We start from the raw sequence: 17705 nt of genomic DNA, 5'->3' as shown, positions 1-17705 counted from the left end.
CCCAGCCATTCTTGCAGATGCTGGGTTGTATCTACATAATATATGGAATAGGATCAAAAGGATTGTTCCACAAAGTGACACAAAGATGGCAAAGCACATGCAGACCAAACACGCCCCAAAGATGTTGCTGAGCGTGGTGTCACAGCCAGCTTTCCTCTTGGCTGGTGGAATCACTCTTTTATGTTTATGCTCATTTGGGAGATCTATAAATATAGAAAAGAAAAAAAAACCCTTCATCATCAGGCAGCTGTAGATGAGTTTTACTAATCCACAAATTCATTATTCAAGCATCTAAAAATACCTGGTCCTTGCTGAAAGTAGAGGAGAAGTGGCTGTTACTGGTGATGTCTTATTTGCATGGAAAACTGCGGATGCCTTGTGATTGCAGTCAAATTTCCCCTCTCAGAACAAGCAGCATGCAGTGGGGTTATTTAGCTTGATGCAAGTAGACAGATCAGAAAGTATATAAATGTCTAATGTGAATATTTCTCATTAGCTCGATTGCCCCAGGCTAGAAGGGCTGGGAGACTCCAATGTATCTAATGAGCTTTGCAGAGTTGCAGATCTTAAGGCTCTCTTCATCTACGTCAGAGCAATGTTAGTGAAGGTGAAAAGTGCCAGGCAAACCCAAAAATATTCTCAAGTCAGAAGAAGGGAAATTCACCGTGGCGTGGTTGGCAGTGGGAGGAGAAATTTGTGGTGCTGTGACTCTCCCCAGATGGAATCAGCAAATTCTGTTGTGTGTGTGTGTGTTTTTAGGGTCGTTCAATAGAAGAAAAAGAAATTCCCTCTACGTAACTGTGACTCTCCTCATTGTGTCAGTATTAATTCTAACGGTGGGCCTAGCTGCTACAACAAGAACCCAAAATGTGACTGTTGGAGGTTATTACCCAGGGGTTATTGTAAGTATAGAACTCCTAGGTAGGTCTAGAAAACTTATTGCCTACAAAGTCCCTTGTAATGCTGAAAATGTTATAAAGGGTGATTTTGTCCTGAATATTTTGCTCAGCTACTTCATTATCATTTGATTTATTTGTTTTATTATTATTATTTTGCACCTGCTGCACATTCCCATGCAAAAAGCTCATCCAAGTGGCAGCTTCCTCTGAGTTTAGGTAATAACTTGATTTTGAGCTAGTGGTGAGACAGATAAATAGATTTTATGTCAGTTGAAGCAACTTTAGAACTTCTTTGTTTATGTAGATCACACTAAGCCCAGGCAGGAGTAAGGCAAAGAAGGACCTTACTGCCAAAAGCAGTTGAGAGACCAGGTTTTGAAATACTGGTAACATGAACTTGTGGTCATAAAGTTTGCTTGCAGAAGTGTTTAACAAATTGGAGTCCCTGGATGAGGAGCTGTGGCAGCTTGCCAGGGAAGCCTGTACATCAAAGCCACAAACACATCCATTTCTTCTTTTTTTGTTACCAGCAGCTGAAAGTGGGAAAGAACCATCTTTTAGCTTCACATGGCTTAATTTAGAGAAGACCACTGGTGTCCAGCCTTCCTGCCAGTAGATGTATGCTCTCTTACAGAAGCATGAGGGGCAAGTATGTCTCGACCCTCCTGGCATGAGCAGAGGTGTAACACGAGCTGGACAGCAAGTCCTGCTCTGTTCCTGTGCATGTCTAAGACATGCTGAAAAAGAAGCACTGAACTGCAATCAAATTAGGTGTCTCAGTAGATTAAATGCAGCCAGTAGCCCCAGCTAGAGGCTCCTGGTGTGACAGCTGTATGATGCTGCACATTTGATTTGGAGCCTTGAATCTGGAGGCTTGAAGGCATTCCAGTAAAACAGGTGGAGACTTGTTCTTGTCTTATTGCTGTTTGATTTATTTGCCATGCATTGCTGATCTCGGGGAGGTTTATGCTTTCAGTGCCCACGTTCTTCTACAGCTGAAGAAAGCCTCTTTACAGCCATTGCAGTGTGGAACATTGTTACAGATTGTGTTGGCCCTCTTTGGTTTAGGGTTTCTGGCTTGTCCCAGTATCTTCTACATTTAGGCCTGATCTTTTTTGAAGAGAAGTATGGAAGGAAGGTGTTGAGAAAGATGACAGACTGGCTCCAGACTCTCCACACTCACTCTGCACTGTGCCAGCCTGAGCTGAACCTCGTGCTTCAGAGCGGGTCCTGCAGATGATGCAAATGGGCAGAGTCTGCTGCTCACGTCCCCTTGACATCTCCCGAGCTATTTATGGTCCGGGAACGTCAGCATCCCTTACGCTTTTCTAGGGCTTAGTCTACTCAAGGAATTAATGAAGTCCTGGACTTGGGAAGGGCGTTGAGTTACTTTATTCAGAGGCACCCTGGCAATTTGCGCTTGCCACCAAATTCCCCACATAGGATCATTAATCTGCTCTGTGGAAATGTGTGATGACCTCACCTGTCTCGCTGCACAGGAAAACATTTCAGTGTGCTGCTGGATGCTTCAGAAGGTGCTTAAAATAGCTGATGTTTCATAACAAGCTGGGATTTCTCCCTTTACTGGGGAAAAAGGGCTGGCTGCAGTGAATGAGTGCTCCATGATTTGTCCTCAAGGAGATGATAGAGCCAGAATTCTCTTTGTATGCTGGGTGATTTCTGTGTGTGGAGCAGTTCCACGGCTGGAATCATCTTATGGAACATACACTCATAAAGTCATAGGATACTCTGAGTTGGAAGACACCCATCAGAATCATCAAGTCCAGCTCCAGGACACCCCTAGGAATCACACCATGTGCTTGAGGGCATTGTCCAAATTCTTCTTAAACTCAGACATCAGATATCTCATTGCTGCCGTGCCTAAACCACCCTTCTTTCCTCCTTCAACTTGTGTTTCTTGGGCAAGCACCTCTTGGGCAAGGGGCATGATGCAAAGATGTTTGCTTCAATGTAGGGGATTATCTTCCCAGGCCTCTGCTTCCAAAGAAGGACAGAACCAGGCACTGGAGACCTTCCACACATCAGTAGGATTTTGTTTGGTTGGGTTTTTTGAGGGTTTGAAGTTGTTTTTTTTCTCTGTAGCAGCTCAGTTCCTCATTGATAGAACTGGAGAAGCTGAAGCAGAGGGTTCAGTGACGTCCTGTAGCCAGGGTGCCTTCACCCTCCTCCATGACCATCCAAACCTTCACAGCTGCACCAGTGAATACCTTAGCTGTGTCTGTGGGAAACGTCCTCACCTGTGGCTGGATGACTGAGCTGGGACAGGGAAGCCCAGAGCACAGCAGTGATGTTCAGCAGACAGGAGTAACGCTCAGGAGCCCTGTGGAAGTGAGACTGTGAGATATGTGTGTTGTCTCCAAGTTACAGCAGCTGCCAGAATCTGTGTGAATTACTGACCTTTCTTGGGCTTTCACTGGCAAACCTCTTCTGTGATGGTTCCTTGCCAAGGATATTGGCTTGGGGCTTTACTCTGGAAAAGCACATTCACTTTTTGTCCTGTCCTCCTTTCAGACAGATCCCAGGGGATCACATCCACCAGCAAATAAATGATGTAACTGAGGAACGTTACTAAGGTCTCTTTGTCCCATCCATGGAAGGATGAGTAGTTCTTCCATTAGTGCAATGAGAATTCCTGTTAATGAGAATCCACCAATTTATTTGGTCTTCACCTGGTGGACATACAGACTCTCTAATTTCTTCTTTTTGAATTATCTTGAATTATCTAAAGCATTTCATCTTTTGTTTTGAGGCTGCTCTGAAACACCATGGGTGGGTGTTCCTCTTAAAGCTTAAAGGACACAAAACATTTTTCTTGAGCATTTGCCTTAGGTGTGTGTTATCACACAAGTTCTTTCTGCTACATATCACCAGACTGAAAATTACACCTGGATCCACATCACTGTTAATGCCTGGATCTCCCAATTTTTTTTGCTTGGACTTGAACTATTGATCTGTTACTTTAGGAAGGTGGGGGTGTTGTTTGCCTGAGCTAAATAATAAGCCCAGAAGCACTGGCAGGTCAGTGTGGAGCAGTTCAGCAGTGCCCTAGGTCTCTGCCCTGCCTGTTTGCCACCCCGGTGGTAAGCAGACCCTGGCTTCATTGCAGTGCTTCCCACCATGGCAGATTGTGCCTGAAGTGGGGACAGGGGTGTGCAGGAGCTCAGAGTGCCAGCCAGGCAGTGGGGAAGCAGCAGCCTGATCAGCTGCTCCACCTCTAAGCCCTGCTGCTTGAGCCAGCTGCCCTCCCTGCCTGCAGCGCTGCACCAAAGGTTGCTGGGCTTAGGCAGGGCAAGGGAAGACTGGAGCCCAAGTTTACATCACATCTGTGTTGCTAATCTCTGCACATGCCTCTGCCTGTTGGTATTGGATTCATCAAACTTTGTTCTCTATTCCTGGATCTCAAAGTATTGATTCCAGGTTAGTTGACTCATTTTTGAATCCCTACAGCTTGTCTCATGCCGTGTTTTTCTTCCTGGGGAGTTGGCCAATTACTGGGCATTCTCACAGGGATCTTCACTGGCCCTTGGCCTGTTGTCTGGATTTGCATCTCCTTATTATGACAGATCAGCTGCAGGACTTTTCCAGTGTTTCTCATTTTGCCAACCCATGGGAGTGGGGTTGGATATGCTCTACACCAACCAAAGACCTTTCTCAGTGTGACACCATTCTATTTTTGCATCTGAATCTCCCCTCTTAGTCCGTGGTTCCTGCTTGAAGTCCCTGTTTCTGTCCTGGCTGAGGTGTGCTCTGTCCTAGAAACTTCTTCTTAGTGTAGCTTAAGGCAATGGAGAAAGGAGGTGGGAAATTGCTCTCCTGGCTGAGCTGAAATGAGTGTTGTCAGTTACAGCAGCAAGAAAAGATACTTTTGCTGCAGTGCCTTATTCTGCTGGGCCAGTGTGAGCTCTTCTGGTAGAACACCCTGGTTGATGCATCCTCACCCCTGGAAATGAGGGAGGAGTAAGAGAAGACAGAAAACTGCTAAGTCTTCCATAGTATAAATTTCCTTTATTGCATGTTTCACATTGAGGAACTCTCTGAGTTGAGAACTGAGGTGGTTGCTCACAAGCTCCGTGAGGTCTCAGAATCCTGGTCCTGGAGGTTTTAGTGCATTGGTCCTGCTAGGTTTGCATCTGGAGGCTCCTGAGTGTTTGTAGGGTTGCTCCAAGACAGCAATGCATATCCTCATCCACCAGCCATTCCTCAGCATCACTGGGGGGATGGAATTCAGAACTCATCCTTTTGGTTTCTACGCACGCTTTTAGTGTCATATGTGGGCTGCACCTGATAGTTCCTGCTAGTGAGAGGCTCCACTGATTTCTTGCTGAAGGAAGAGAGCTCACACATCAGCAGAATGTTCTTTTGCTGCTTCTGGATTTAATTGTGTTCTGTCTGTTTGAAAAATATGTTTCATACCATCCTGAACTAAATGCTAACAATGCATTGTTTTTCAGCTTGGTTTTGGGTCGTTCCTTGGAATAATCGGATCAAACTTGATAGAAAACAAAAGACAAATGGTAAGTTCTTTATAAAAACTTTCCTTTAAAAATGTCAGTAACTCAAACACTGTGTGTAAAGAGTATTATTTGAAGTTTTCCTAACTCTTCCAGGGTAGTGTTGCATACAGAGAGCTGGAGATGGTTTCTGGCAGCCCAGGAGCAGCCCCTGTGGGCACTCTGCCTCCTGCCTCGCTGTGTCTCAGGAGAGTGGCTGCAATCCCCTGGCGGTGCCTGCCCCAGGCCCTGGCAGTGAGATCCTCCAGCCTGGCTGCTCGGAGGCTGCAGAGGGCCCAGGGAGGTGGGGCTGTCCCTGCAGCCTGTCCTGCTGGGCTGCTGCCTGCTCTGGCAGGGGTGGAGGGGGCTCAGGGGTCAGGTCAGCCGAGTGCTCTGCTGAACGAGGCCAAGGCAGGTTCTGCAAAGGCAGATGGGAGAAATTCCTGTCCAAATCCAGAGTCTGCCTTTGTGCTGCCTTTGCTTTGCACATAGCATGCTCCCTGCAGAGCAGGAGAGGGTGAGGCAGACCCTGCAGGAGATGACATTTGCCTTTCCCACAGTCAGATAGGGTGCAGGGGAGATGAGTTTCCCAGTGGATATTTTGTGTTGTTTTCACCCTGGCTCTGCAACATATCCCTGTTCTTTCTGTCCTAGCAGGGTTTCAGCCTCTTTTAGCAGCATGTCAGTGTCTGGTTGAGCAATGGCCATATTGTGCCAGTCCTGGACTCTTCACAGGAGTGCCCACAAGTGACAGTGTGGCTCTAACTTGTTTGATTATTCTGAAGAGCCCTGGGTAGCCTGAGCTTATTCTTTTCATCTCTCTGTCATTTTGTGTCCTAAAAAAACATTCATGACCCAGCTTTGCAGGGATTGCATCACTGCTGCCTGGGCTGGCAGGGAGCGTGTCTCCACTCTGGTGGCAGACAGGACATGCAGTAGCTGTCACTTACAGTCCCTGTGCTTTAGTCACACGTCCTCCTTACCCAGGAGCCCTTCACAGCGGCAGCTTTGTCCATTGCGTGTTTCTGCGATACCACTGGCCATGGAGGATTTATTTTTAAAACTTCTCTGAACTTCCCCCGTGTCCTAGTTTGCTAAAAGGCAGCCTTGCTCTGGCCTGTGCAGCTGAAGGCAGAAAAGCCAGAAGCAGCTTGTGCAGCTGTGCTCTGGTGCACATTTCTGGCTGCGAGGGGACTGGTGAGGAGTGGAGTGAGCCATGGGCTGATGGGGACAGCTGAGCTGCAGCAGCACTGCTCACTTCCCCCAGGCTGCTGACAGCAACAGACCTCTGGTTATTCCCACCCAGGTGTACTGAATTCCATGCCAGGGAAGGGAAGGGAAGGGAAGGGAAGGGAAGGGAAGGGAAGGGAAGGGAAGGGAAGGGAAGGGAAGGGAAGGGAAGGGAAGGGAAGGGAAGGGAAGGGAAGGGAAGGGAAGGGAAGGGAAGGGAAGGGAGAGCTTTTGTGCCCACAGGGAGGGCCAGCTGCCCAGGCAGCTCTGGCACACACCCCACTGCCCACTCAGCAGCTTCCAAGTGAGGAGTCAGCAATTTACATGCCTTTATGACAGTCATCTGTGCCATGAACAAGTAAGAACCAGCACCTTCCCAGCCCATCTGGGACTGTACCATCACCTAAAGGGAACCTCAGCCCAGGACACTCCTACCCTATCCAAACCAAGTTTGTCTTTAGTTGTCCAAATGCTGCTTGGTGTGGCTGACTTATCTGGAGTTACACGAGTGGAGATCAGTCAATAATATCACACAGCTCTAGAGAGGGACTTCTGCTTGCTACAGTAACTGTATTATCACCCTTAAATCAAAAATAATCTTGTTGGCAAGTTGAAAACTGGGATTTTTAAAATTAATTTTGTCAAGAAAATTAATCCACTAATACTAGAGATTTATGTCAAAAAGGAGACAGAGGAGTCCTGTAACTTTATTGAATAAAGGGAGAGGCCATGGGTCGTTTCCCCTGGAGTCTCTCAAAATTTTTAGGGGACGCAGCCTCTTTTTTATCCTCATTTTCCAGCCTCATTTCCCCCTCTCTTTCCCCATTGGCTGAGGTACATGAGAGGTGCAGACTTCCCAAAACACCTAATATCCCCTTCTAATGTATACCCACCCTGTTTTCCTTCTTCCTTGTGTCTCTGTTCTTTCTCTCTAAATCCAGAGATCTAGCACAGTCTCCAGTGAGTAACAGTCTGTGTCCATGGGTGGAATTCCTATGGAATTTATGGTTCCCTCCATTGCTTCTTTCTCCTCTCTGTATCTGCCCTTATCTACCTTCAGGCCCACAGTTTGTTTGTAAAGACAATCTTTTCAAAGACATTTCTTCTTTTTCATTCCTTTCCATTTGTATGTTTCTGTTTGCTGTTTGATTTTTTTTTCTCTAGCATAAATTCACAGTGTTTGGTTTTCAGGCGTTTCTTTCTACATCTGAGAGGGAGAAAGCTGTGTGCAAATAAAGTGGGCATCAGATACCTCTTGGTAGGGCTGTTGTGAAAGTATCATTAACTTTGCATTTATTTTAAACCACCATATTAGCTGCTCCTGTCTGTGAGCAGAGATGACTGACAAATTCTCTAATTGTATGTATTTAGTGTTTGGCTCACTTCCCATCTCTAAGGCTCATGCTATTGAGGGCAAATATCCTCTTTCATGTGTGCATGAAACAAAAGACACTACTGAGAAAAACTAAACTTGCTACAAAATAACCTAAGCTATAAACCCTGTGTCTTCCACCAAAACTGGACTTTCTCCCCTGGTGAGGTTTCCCTGTTTGGTGGTGAGACAGTGAGACCTTCAATGGATGGTGTGCGTTGGGATCCAGACGTGCCAAGGGTGGGGCTGAGTGGGGAAGAAATGCAGGAGTTTACAGCTGACAGAAACAGGGTCAGTGCAGGATCTGCTCCTGCGAAACTGGTCACCTGCTGCCATCTGCAAGTGCTTTGTGGCACGGCACCTAATGCTCCAGTAACAGCTCGTGGTGATCGTGACACCTTCACTGGTCACCGGGATCCTTTCACAGCCTGCTCTGCCTGCTGCTGCTGGCCCAGTGCCTGTGCCTTGAATGCTTGCCTCATCTAGAAAAACATTTTATTTTCTCTCATTTTTAAGTAAGCCATTTCCACTGCCCCAGGTGAGCCCTCTGGCATCTCCAGTCATTGTTCAAGCTGATCTGGTCTGTACATGAGGTTACTGGAACAAGATCTGTTTTTACCTATGGAGATGTAGATAATACCAGTGTGATTAACCTAAAAATCCTGAGGTACTTTAAAAACACGCATAGGATCCTTCTGGATTGTATTTGCCTGGGGGGTTGGCTTGTCTTTCTGAGCGCTGGAGCCTTGGGCAGTGGCAGGAGCCAAGGTTTTCAAGCAAACTTAGTACCTGGATCTTTAAAACAAACATCCCCAAGTCAGGAGACCTGAGGTATCTGTCAGTGCTGGCTGGGCTAACTGTTAGCTTTGTATTTGGGCTGTAGAGGTTTTTACTATTGCTTACAGCAGAGTCACCTTTGTACTTGTGGAGAAACAGTTTTTACAGCTGCCAGCAACTGACACTGAAGATTTCAGTCACCAGAGCTGGAAAACCACCAAGGAGCTTCCTGTTCTTGACACTGAAATACTGTCAATAGATTGAAATAACATGCTTCAATAGATGGGAAGTAATGTTGAAAGCTGTTCCCCAAGCTGCATTTTGTGAACCTGGCTGTCTGAGTGCTGTGCCTGCCCTCCCCCTGCAGCCCTGCTGATATCCCCAGTGTGCTTTGGCAGAGGGGACCGGGGTCAGTGTTGGGAGCTCTGTGTGTGAGGAGCAGCTCAGGAGCCCAGTGGCAGCAGCTGAGCTGAGTGCAGGTGTGAGAGGGGCTGTGTCAGCCCTGGTGCAGGCTCCCCCCGCTGAGCATGGCTCTTTGGCAGAGGTGGTGATTGAAATGGCATAGTGGGAATAGACACTGTTTCTCATACCTGGATTATTTCTGAAGGAGATTATTTCTGCTTTACCTGCTGAATGCTTTCACCCTCATTTAAAGAACGGGCAGGATGGGGCCAGTAGAAAAGGATCGTGCCTGTCTGACTGCCCTTCTCAAGCTGCAGGTGGAGGGAAGTCTGTCTCCTTGCAGCTCTCCACTGGGAGCTGGATGGACTGTGCTTGGCACAGCCTGGCACCAAGAGCCCAGCCAGGCTGCTGGGAGGGTGTGCAGCACCCGTGGCACTGGCTGGTCACTGCCCTCTGCTCTCGTGGCTTTGTGCTTGTGCCTGCATCCAGGTGCTGTTCCCTCAAGGCACAGTCCCAGCAGAGAGCTTCACACACTACAGTCTCCTGCATCCTCACAGCTCAGGAAGCGTTCACAGGAGCAGCTCCCCACAGCCCTCCAGCGTGAGGAGAGAAGAAATCCTCTTCTCTCCAGGGGAGAGTTAAGGACAGCAGCAGCCAGAAGAGGAGGTGCATTCTCAGCCCAAGCTTAGCCTATTGGAGTAATGAAAAAACCTGCATTACTCTATCAAGTCCCCGGAGAACCAGTCTGGCACAATGCTCCTGCTCCTGCCACTCTGCCAGAGCAGACACCCACTGCCTTCAGCCAGAGCAGCGTGTGCAGCCCGGGCAAGCACTGGGTCATTGATTGCTCCAGGGTTTATCGACTGTGCTTTACCTATCCTTGTGGGGACAGCGCTGATCACTTGGTTGTGGAGAGACAGATGACACTTTGCTTTGTTTTCCTTTCTCAGCTGGTCGCATCGATCGTCTTCATCAGCTTTGGTGTCATCGCCGCGTTCTGCTGCGCCATTGTAGACGGTGTCTTTGCTGCCAGACACATCGTAAGTGCTTCCAGGAAAACACAGGTCCTGCAACACTTTTACTCTAAGAAAACAAGTGATGGTGTCTGCAAACCTGTGTCAGCCCACATCAAACCCTGTAAATATATATTGTGTGCCGAATGCTGCTTTAAATCACAAGCTTTAGAAAAATGGTATCATTTAAAAAAAATATTTTTGAATGAGCAGAAAGCACTAAGATCTTAAAGCTTTGCTTTGGGTTTTTTTGGCTTTATGTGTTTATTGAGTATCAGAACACTTAAGATGTAATGTGAATTACAGTTATTGCCAAGGGACAAGATATGAGCAGTAGCATCTATTTTGTTTTGTTTTAAGTGTTGGCAGAGCTGGTTCTTAATGCAGAGTGAATCACTGGATGCTGTAGTAGAATGAAGCAATTTGATACGAAGCTCACTGAAGCGTTGCAGTATAAACAGGAAACATTTGCAGTAGGTTCTCAGTTTCCATTTGGTGCCTTAAAAAATTATGAGCTACTGCTGTCATGACCAATCACTAGTACAGTGGGATGTGCAGAAGCTTTAGTTATTATTATAGAAATAAAAAGACACAATTCCATTTTGGTTTTTTGATTGAAATTTGTTACTGCAAACAGTTTTTTGTCCTGCAGCTCTGCAGTTTGATGACTTTTTTTTGAAATTTTTGGCAAAAAGGGATTAAAAAGACAGATTTGGAGTTTATTTGTGTCAGAACAGAAAGGAATTTCAGAAGGTCAGAATTACCCATGAAATGGAAACTCCCTCTGTCAGCTGGCTAGTTAATGCTCCTTGTGAAGCTGGCTCTTCCTTCCTGCCCCTGCGTATTCCAGTGGTGGAAAGGTGGCTGGATGGCTGGATTTGCTGGCAGAGCAAAGGGCAGCTCCTCTCACTTGTGTGATGGGTGTCCGTCTGTCTGTCTGTATGAAACCAGCAAGTCTGGGCCATCTCTGACCCCCATCGGGAGGGTGTGACCTCATGGGTTGGGTTGTGGCATGAGCTGGCTCTGGGGGTGGCTGCGTGTCTGAGGCAGCCAGAGCTGAGCAGTTGTGGTGACACAGGCTTTGGTTTCTGCCTCTTGATGAACAGGTGGGCTTTTGGCCTCACTTCACCACCAACAGTCCAAAAGTGTCACCACCTGGCTGGAAACGTGCTCCTGTCACGCCAGCACAAAAGATTCTCCCTGTTGCCAGCGGCTGCCACTGCCCTGCCAGCCTGAGCTTTGGATCAGACACCTGGAGAGCCAGTCTGGCTGCTCCTGGGAAGGGCTGGCTGCTGTGGGTACACGTCTGGCATTGCTTTCCCCGAGGCTTTGCCTTGGAGATCAAGCTGCCTCAAAGGGAGGTGTTAATGCGTGTTTGCAGGCTGGAATGTTGGTGATCCTCCAGAGCTTTCCCACAAGACACTGAAGAGCACAGGAAGGACAAATTTGTGAACAATTCATGAAGAATTGCTATGATTCAGCAAGAAGAGCCCTCAGAAATAGGTCAAGCAGACCTGGGATGTGCCTGTTCAGTTCAGGATGGTCACCATCACCAAAGAGCCCAGATTAAGAGACTGCTCCTCCCACGCTGGCTGTAACAATTTCCTGCCTCCAAGGACCAGGGTTAAACATCACCCAGGGCTCAGGGGACTGGGCTGGGGGCCGCAGAGCTGTTGCTGCGTTGAGGTGCTGGTGTGAGATCAGGGTGTCTGTAAAGTCTGGTTCCTTTCCCCAGCCCCTTTGGGTGAGTTTGCTTTTGCTGCAGGGCTAAGCCTGGTGCTCTCTCTCTGCAGGATCTGCGGCCGCTGTACGCGGGGCGATGCCAGTACTACTCCAAGAGTACCACCCCACCAGAGGTGAGAGCAGGTCCTGCTGTGTCCTGCTAAGGGCCCAGCTTCTTGGAGCAGGGGGAGGAACCTGCTGCCAGGTGGCTGCTCCAGTGCCCTGGAGGTCTGCAAAGTGAGGAGGGGGTGGGAGGCTGGGCCTGGGGTGGGAGCAGGGTGCTGGCAGCACTCAGGGGTGGGTTCTCCCTGTACTGCCTCAGTAGGGACAGAGCAGATGGAGAGAAGGGGATGTAGGATAGGAAAATTCACCAGTTTCTCTAGATCTTCAGCCATGCATTCATTGGAGCTGGGTGGTGGGTTAAGGTTTCAGACAGCAATATTTCTGTGTATATGAGCAACAAGTACCAGCCTCTGCACCTCTCCTGTTGTCTTCTCCAAAGAGAAGCCTGTTGGGGATGGATGATCCTGCCACATACTGATGGTGTGTATGGATGTCTGTCTGCCTTGCTGAGCGCTGATTGTCTCTCAGAGCTTTCCTCACAAGTCCACAGGTGTTAGGTTGTTCCCAATAACCATTATATACCAAACTAGAAGGCCTGCTTGAGGGTGCAAAATTAATGCTCCACAGCAGTGTGGGAGTGGTCCACTCTCTGTTCAGGCTGAGAACTGTCCATGTGTGTTACCACCCTCAGGCACACACAGTTAACCACTTTGGTCAGTTCTGCACCGCTGTTGGAATCTTGCTCTCAGTTTGGGCCATGCTGTTGACAGCTCTCTGCTCTGCGTTGCCCTGGGGTGAGGAGGGTTAGCTCAGCAAGGCCCTGGCTGCTTGCAGGAGTTGCAAAACCTCCTTCCTCTGCAGGCACCTGCTTGTCTGTGAGCTCCCCACAGCGAGAGGAACCGCTGCTGTGCTCCAGCCAAGTGCATCTCTGTTCCCACAGGAGGGCTTTGTGGGAGCAAGATAAGGAAAGAAAAATCTGCCTGGGGTTAATGTGGAGATCACTGAGAATTCTACATGTAGAGCAGGCCAAACAGCAGCAGAAACTGTGTTTGGGGATTGTGTTGTTCTGTGCTTTATGTGTTTTTTTTCTGTATTCACGCAGGCGGTCTGTCACCCGCAGCGCCGTGCCCCCTGCACGCCGAAAATAAAAACCAATACCTGCTTCTGCTGTGACCTGTACAACTGTGGGAAGTAAGCCAAAAATGCCACTCCTGGCCGTGGGAAGGGGAGCGGTGGCCATGCTCCTTGGCAATAGCTTGCAGCTGGTTTGCAGGATAGTATCAGTTAATGGCAGTTGTTGTGGGGAGGGACCTTGAGCTGTGTTTGTTAGCAAGGAGGAGTCCCAGACAAAAGCTAACCGAGTAAAGGTGGGTGTGAAAGGCACCAAGGCCATCCCAGCTATGGGTGAGCATGCTCTGGGCCAGCCCAGCTGGAAAAATGAAAGCACAGGAATTTCCATTACTTTCGTGCTTGGTGTCCTCCTCAGGTTTTCCACCTATTGAGCGTTGCTTGCCTTAACACCTTCCTTCTCTGTTGGCACCGGCTTTTGTTTTTTTCTTTGACAATACTGAAGATGCAAAAAAAACCTGGGACACTGTTCTTCTTTACCTTGCCACCATTCCATTCCCCACCCTGCTAGCAGAGAGGAGAGTTAACAGGCTGGTGCCACCTGAGCCTTCCTGAAGCAGTGTCCTCTCTGCCCAGTGAATGTCTTTCATGCTCACACGGGGTTGGGAGGTGAAGCAGCACTGTGCAGTGGGTCAGAAGGTGGCTCCCAGTCGAGAACCACTGCAGAGCAATCACACCACTGAGATCTGCCTACTGTGCCTAAGCCAGCTTAATTTACAGCATGAGCAGCTTATACCTTGTGGAGTGTCCAATGTGTGTTAGCAAGGCATTAATAAATCGATTTTTTTACTGCTGGCTCTTGCCTAGGACTGTTTCAGGCTTAGCATTTCTCACAGTACTTACTTGGGCTGGCCTCCACTTAAATCATTGACTGTGGTGGAGGAAGATCAAAAGCTGCTGTTGGGAGAGGGTGGGTGGTTCCCTGTGCTGGGAGGCGTGATCCCGGTCTCTGTAGGACTCTGTGGGTGTGAAAGAGGCATGAAGCTCATGCTTTCCTTGGGTAGTTTACAGAACACAATCCCTTTTTACTAGCTGAAGAGAGGATACAGAGAGAACTGATTGGAATGGAAAAGTTTGAAATTTTTCTGTATTTCTTTTTCTTTTGTTTTTGTTGGTATTTTGTTTTTTTTTTCCCAGTCCCGGTTCTACCTGCCCCTGCCCCACTTTCCCCTCTACTGATGAAAGATATCAGTAGTTGTTATTTTAATCTTGCTTAGTACCACACAGACATCCTGCACTGAGGAGGTGCTGGATGGTGTCTCAGTAGAGAGGCACGGACACTCAAGACTGGTTAATGCACATGTAAAAGATGGAAACCATGGCAAAGGTGACAGCAATCCTGCATTCTCCCTGATGCTGGGAACCCTGGCTCTGGCAGCGGGACAAGCCCCTTCCCGCTGAACAACGCTGCACCAGGCAGGATGCTCTCACTGGGGGATGGCACATCTCCCCAGGAGCGAGCCCTGCCAACAGCACACAGGTTTTATTGTTAGAGCCTCACGGAGAGCTCCGGTTACACACGGGCTGTGCCAGCCAGCGCACAGGTTGTTGTAACCTGTGTTGCCTCGATTCTGCCTGAACTCCTCATCTCCTCGCTGTGGTGAATCCTGCAGTGCCTCCTTCGATGAAATGTGGGAGTAAAAAGGGTAAAGAGGCAGAAATTGAGTGATCAGCAGAGGACGGTGGCTCTTGTGAAAGGGGGCAGTTTCCTGCAGGCCCTGGGGAGTCTGCTGAGGAGCTGTACCTGGATCTTCTTCCTGCTTCTTGACCTTAAATATGAACCAGTTCTTCCTCCTTTCCTCAAAGCTCTCATGTGCTTTGAGCCTAACCCTGTGTGTGAGCTGGGAGGTCAGTCATTCAGAAGCTCTTGGTACTGCTTGTCCCTGATAAATATGTTTTCTGAAGGGCTGTTTGCTGCACGCCTCTACGTCTGGTGAGCTGTGCTGAAGGCAGGCCTGTTCCCCACCCGGCAGCCAGAGAGGTCATTCCTGAACAATTCTGCTGCAAGACTCCGGCCCACGTGCTGCAGGAGTTGCTTTTCCTTTCCCAAAATAATGACCTAACCAGATTTGACTGAGTCTTCTCTCTGTTTTCTGCGTGTGGAAAAGGTTCAGAGTGTCAGCAGAAAGACGAGGTGCCAGGTCCAGCCAGCCCAGGTTGTTGTAGAGCAGTGAGGGGCTGGTGGCTGGAGTGGGACATGGAGCTGGAGCTGCTTGGTGGCCAGGCAGGAGCTGTGCTGGCCCCTGCCCTTCCCACCCAGCTGCCCTGGGGTCTGGGGAGCAGCCAGCACTGCCTGGGGGGCAGCTGCTGCTCCTTGGGCACAGACTGATTTCCCAGGGTAATTCCAAGAGCAGTTTGTCCTTAGTAAGCCTCCAGGACCTCTGTGGAGATTTCAGATGAAAGAAATAACAGGCAGGTTCAGACACAAAGACGTTTGTTTCAGAACAGAGCAAGTAATTTGTTTCAGAGCTCCCTTTGTGCAGGGAGATTGTGGATGCCACGAGCATGGGATCCAGGAGGCTTTACCCACCCTCCCTCGGCAGTAAGGTCCAGGTTGTCGCTGAGTTGCAGAATGCATTTTACTGTCCAGCAGTACTGCTTAGGTTTTATGATATGTGGTGCATTTTTTTATCATTACTGTTGGGTTTTTTTTTTCCTAATCTAGCAGAGTAGAGATTTCTGGAGGGTACTATGAGTACATTGATGTCAGCAGCTGCCAGGACATCATCCACCTTTACCACTTGCTCTGGTCGGCAACAATTCTGAACATAGTCGGGCTGTTCCTGGGGATCATTACAGCAGCAATTCTTGGAGGCTTTAAAGACATGGTAAGAGGATATCAATTTCTTGGTGCATTAAAGAAAACAAATCAGGCAAATTGCCTTTAAAAATAATCATGGAAACTATTGGTGTTTCAGTGCAAATGATCTGTGCATTACTTCAGTCAGGGTGGGAAGAAGGGCAAGAAATAACTATAATGAAAAAGTGGAAGTGATTCACTTTTCTGACCTTGTTGTCACCACCTGAGCACAGTTAGAAAATACTAACAGAATTGGGAGACTGTATTTTCAAAAGGAACCATCAGAGAGGCATTGGCACTACCAGGATGATTGAAAATAAGCTCTTTCTTAAAAATTTATCTTCCTTTTCATGGTGTTCACATTCTACGAGGAAAAGTGTGGTGGTTGCTCATTAATTGTTGGTTCTGTAGTAGCAGTCTGAGCTTTACAGACTCTTTAAGCAGCTGTGTTAGGCTGAAACTCTCCATCTAATTTCATCATGGTGCAGAACCTGAGAAGGTGAACTGGGGATCAAAACCAAACTTCAGAGAATGAAAAAGACACCTGTTCTAACAATGTGAGCTTTGAAATCCCCTCACTTAACCAGGCTGCCTGTTACCTTCCATATGGTTTGTTCTAAACAGCACAAATGAAGGGACAGAACTGAATTGAAATGAATTGAACAGATACATTTGGGGCTTTTTCTGTCGCCTGTGACTCATTTGGGATAACACAAAAACATTCACAGAAAAGAGATTTGTTGTCTTGGTTAAATATTTTTCTTACAAAGAAATCTTGGGCCCTGCACTGAGGGTACGTTGTTTCAGAACTCTGAAATCTTTTCAGACTCACCAATATCTTCCCAAATAAAACAGGAGACACATTCCCAGCTGTGCATCACAGCCCTTTGAGATTTGATCCACACCAGAGAGCCTCTGCAAACAAAGATGTAGAGAAATGAACAGTAATGCACAAAATGCACCAAATAACAGAGTAATTTGGAAGTAATGAGTAATTTTTCCTACTTGCAAAGAAGTAAATCTGTTTTGTGTGAGTACTGGTGTGCACTGGGCTACTGCCAGCTTGTTGTTTGGAATCTGAAACAATAAGTGGCTGTGGAATGAAGTGACCTTGGAACATAGCTGCTGCCTGAGAGGGAACTGGATTGCCAGTTGTTAATGCAACAGAGTTGACATTTAGAGACACACAGAGTTCCTTTAATTAATTTCTGCTTTCATTCAGCTCTCTGCTTTCTGTGACTGGGTTTGCAGCCTCATACTCTCTTCTTTTTATTTTGATAGACTCCTTCCCTCCCTACGCTGAACTGCAGTGTTGAAAATGCACACCCTTCAGTGACCTACTACTCCAGGCCACAAGTGACATCTTACAACTCCTACTACCACAGCACTCCTCACCTGCCTCCCTACTCTGCTTATGACTTTCAGGTGGGCAACATTACAGGATGTTTCCTTGTTTAGCAGCAAGGTTATATCCAGGCAGTCTGCAGGACTCTGGGGGCCTGTCTTCCTGTCATTCACACAGTTTAATTTTCTTGCTCCTGCAGAAAATACCAAATTTCTCCTGCTAGACATTGGTCCTTGGCAGTGCTCTCTCTTACTAAGGCAGTGTTTTCCTGAAAGCTGTCCTTGAAGCGAAGGCAAGAGGGAGGACCTGCTGCCTGCCCATCACTTACTGGTAGAGATCTCATCAAAAATAGGCACTGCCTCTGACACTGCAGCGTTTGAGGAGAGAGGCAAAGCCAGGTGTTCAGGTGCTAGATTTTATTAGGCCAACTACTGTGTCTGAGA

General features: G+C 47.8%; 1 protein-coding gene across 2 annotated transcripts in view; it reads left to right on the top strand.

The window, feature by feature from the left end:
* TMEM255A (transmembrane protein 255A) overlaps positions 1-17705 on the top strand; it is a 28777-nt gene that overhangs the window by 3635 nt on the left and 7437 nt on the right. Inside the window, exons 2-8 of one of the 2 annotated variants that reach the window (XM_038164554.1) lie at positions 760-902; positions 5372-5434; positions 10142-10231; positions 11998-12060; positions 13092-13180; positions 15786-15945; positions 17199-17342. In XM_038164554.1, the coding sequence (XP_038020482.1) occupies positions 760-902; positions 5372-5434; positions 10142-10231; positions 11998-12060; positions 13092-13180; positions 15786-15945; positions 17199-17342 (752 nt within the window). Of the gene's footprint in view, positions 1-759; positions 903-5371; positions 5435-10141; positions 10232-11997; positions 12061-13091; positions 13181-15782; positions 15946-17198; positions 17343-17705 lie in introns of both variants that reach the window. The other variant, XM_038164553.1, reaches the window with a different exon arrangement.

The sequence above is a fragment of the Motacilla alba genome, chromosome 4A (assembly GCF_015832195.1).
Source record: "Motacilla alba alba isolate MOTALB_02 chromosome 4A, Motacilla_alba_V1.0_pri, whole genome shotgun sequence".
Lineage (NCBI taxonomy): Eukaryota > Metazoa > Chordata > Aves > Passeriformes > Motacillidae > Motacilla > Motacilla alba.
Note: the sequence above shows the minus strand (reverse complement) of the source record. Positions and strands in the feature narration are given on the sequence as shown.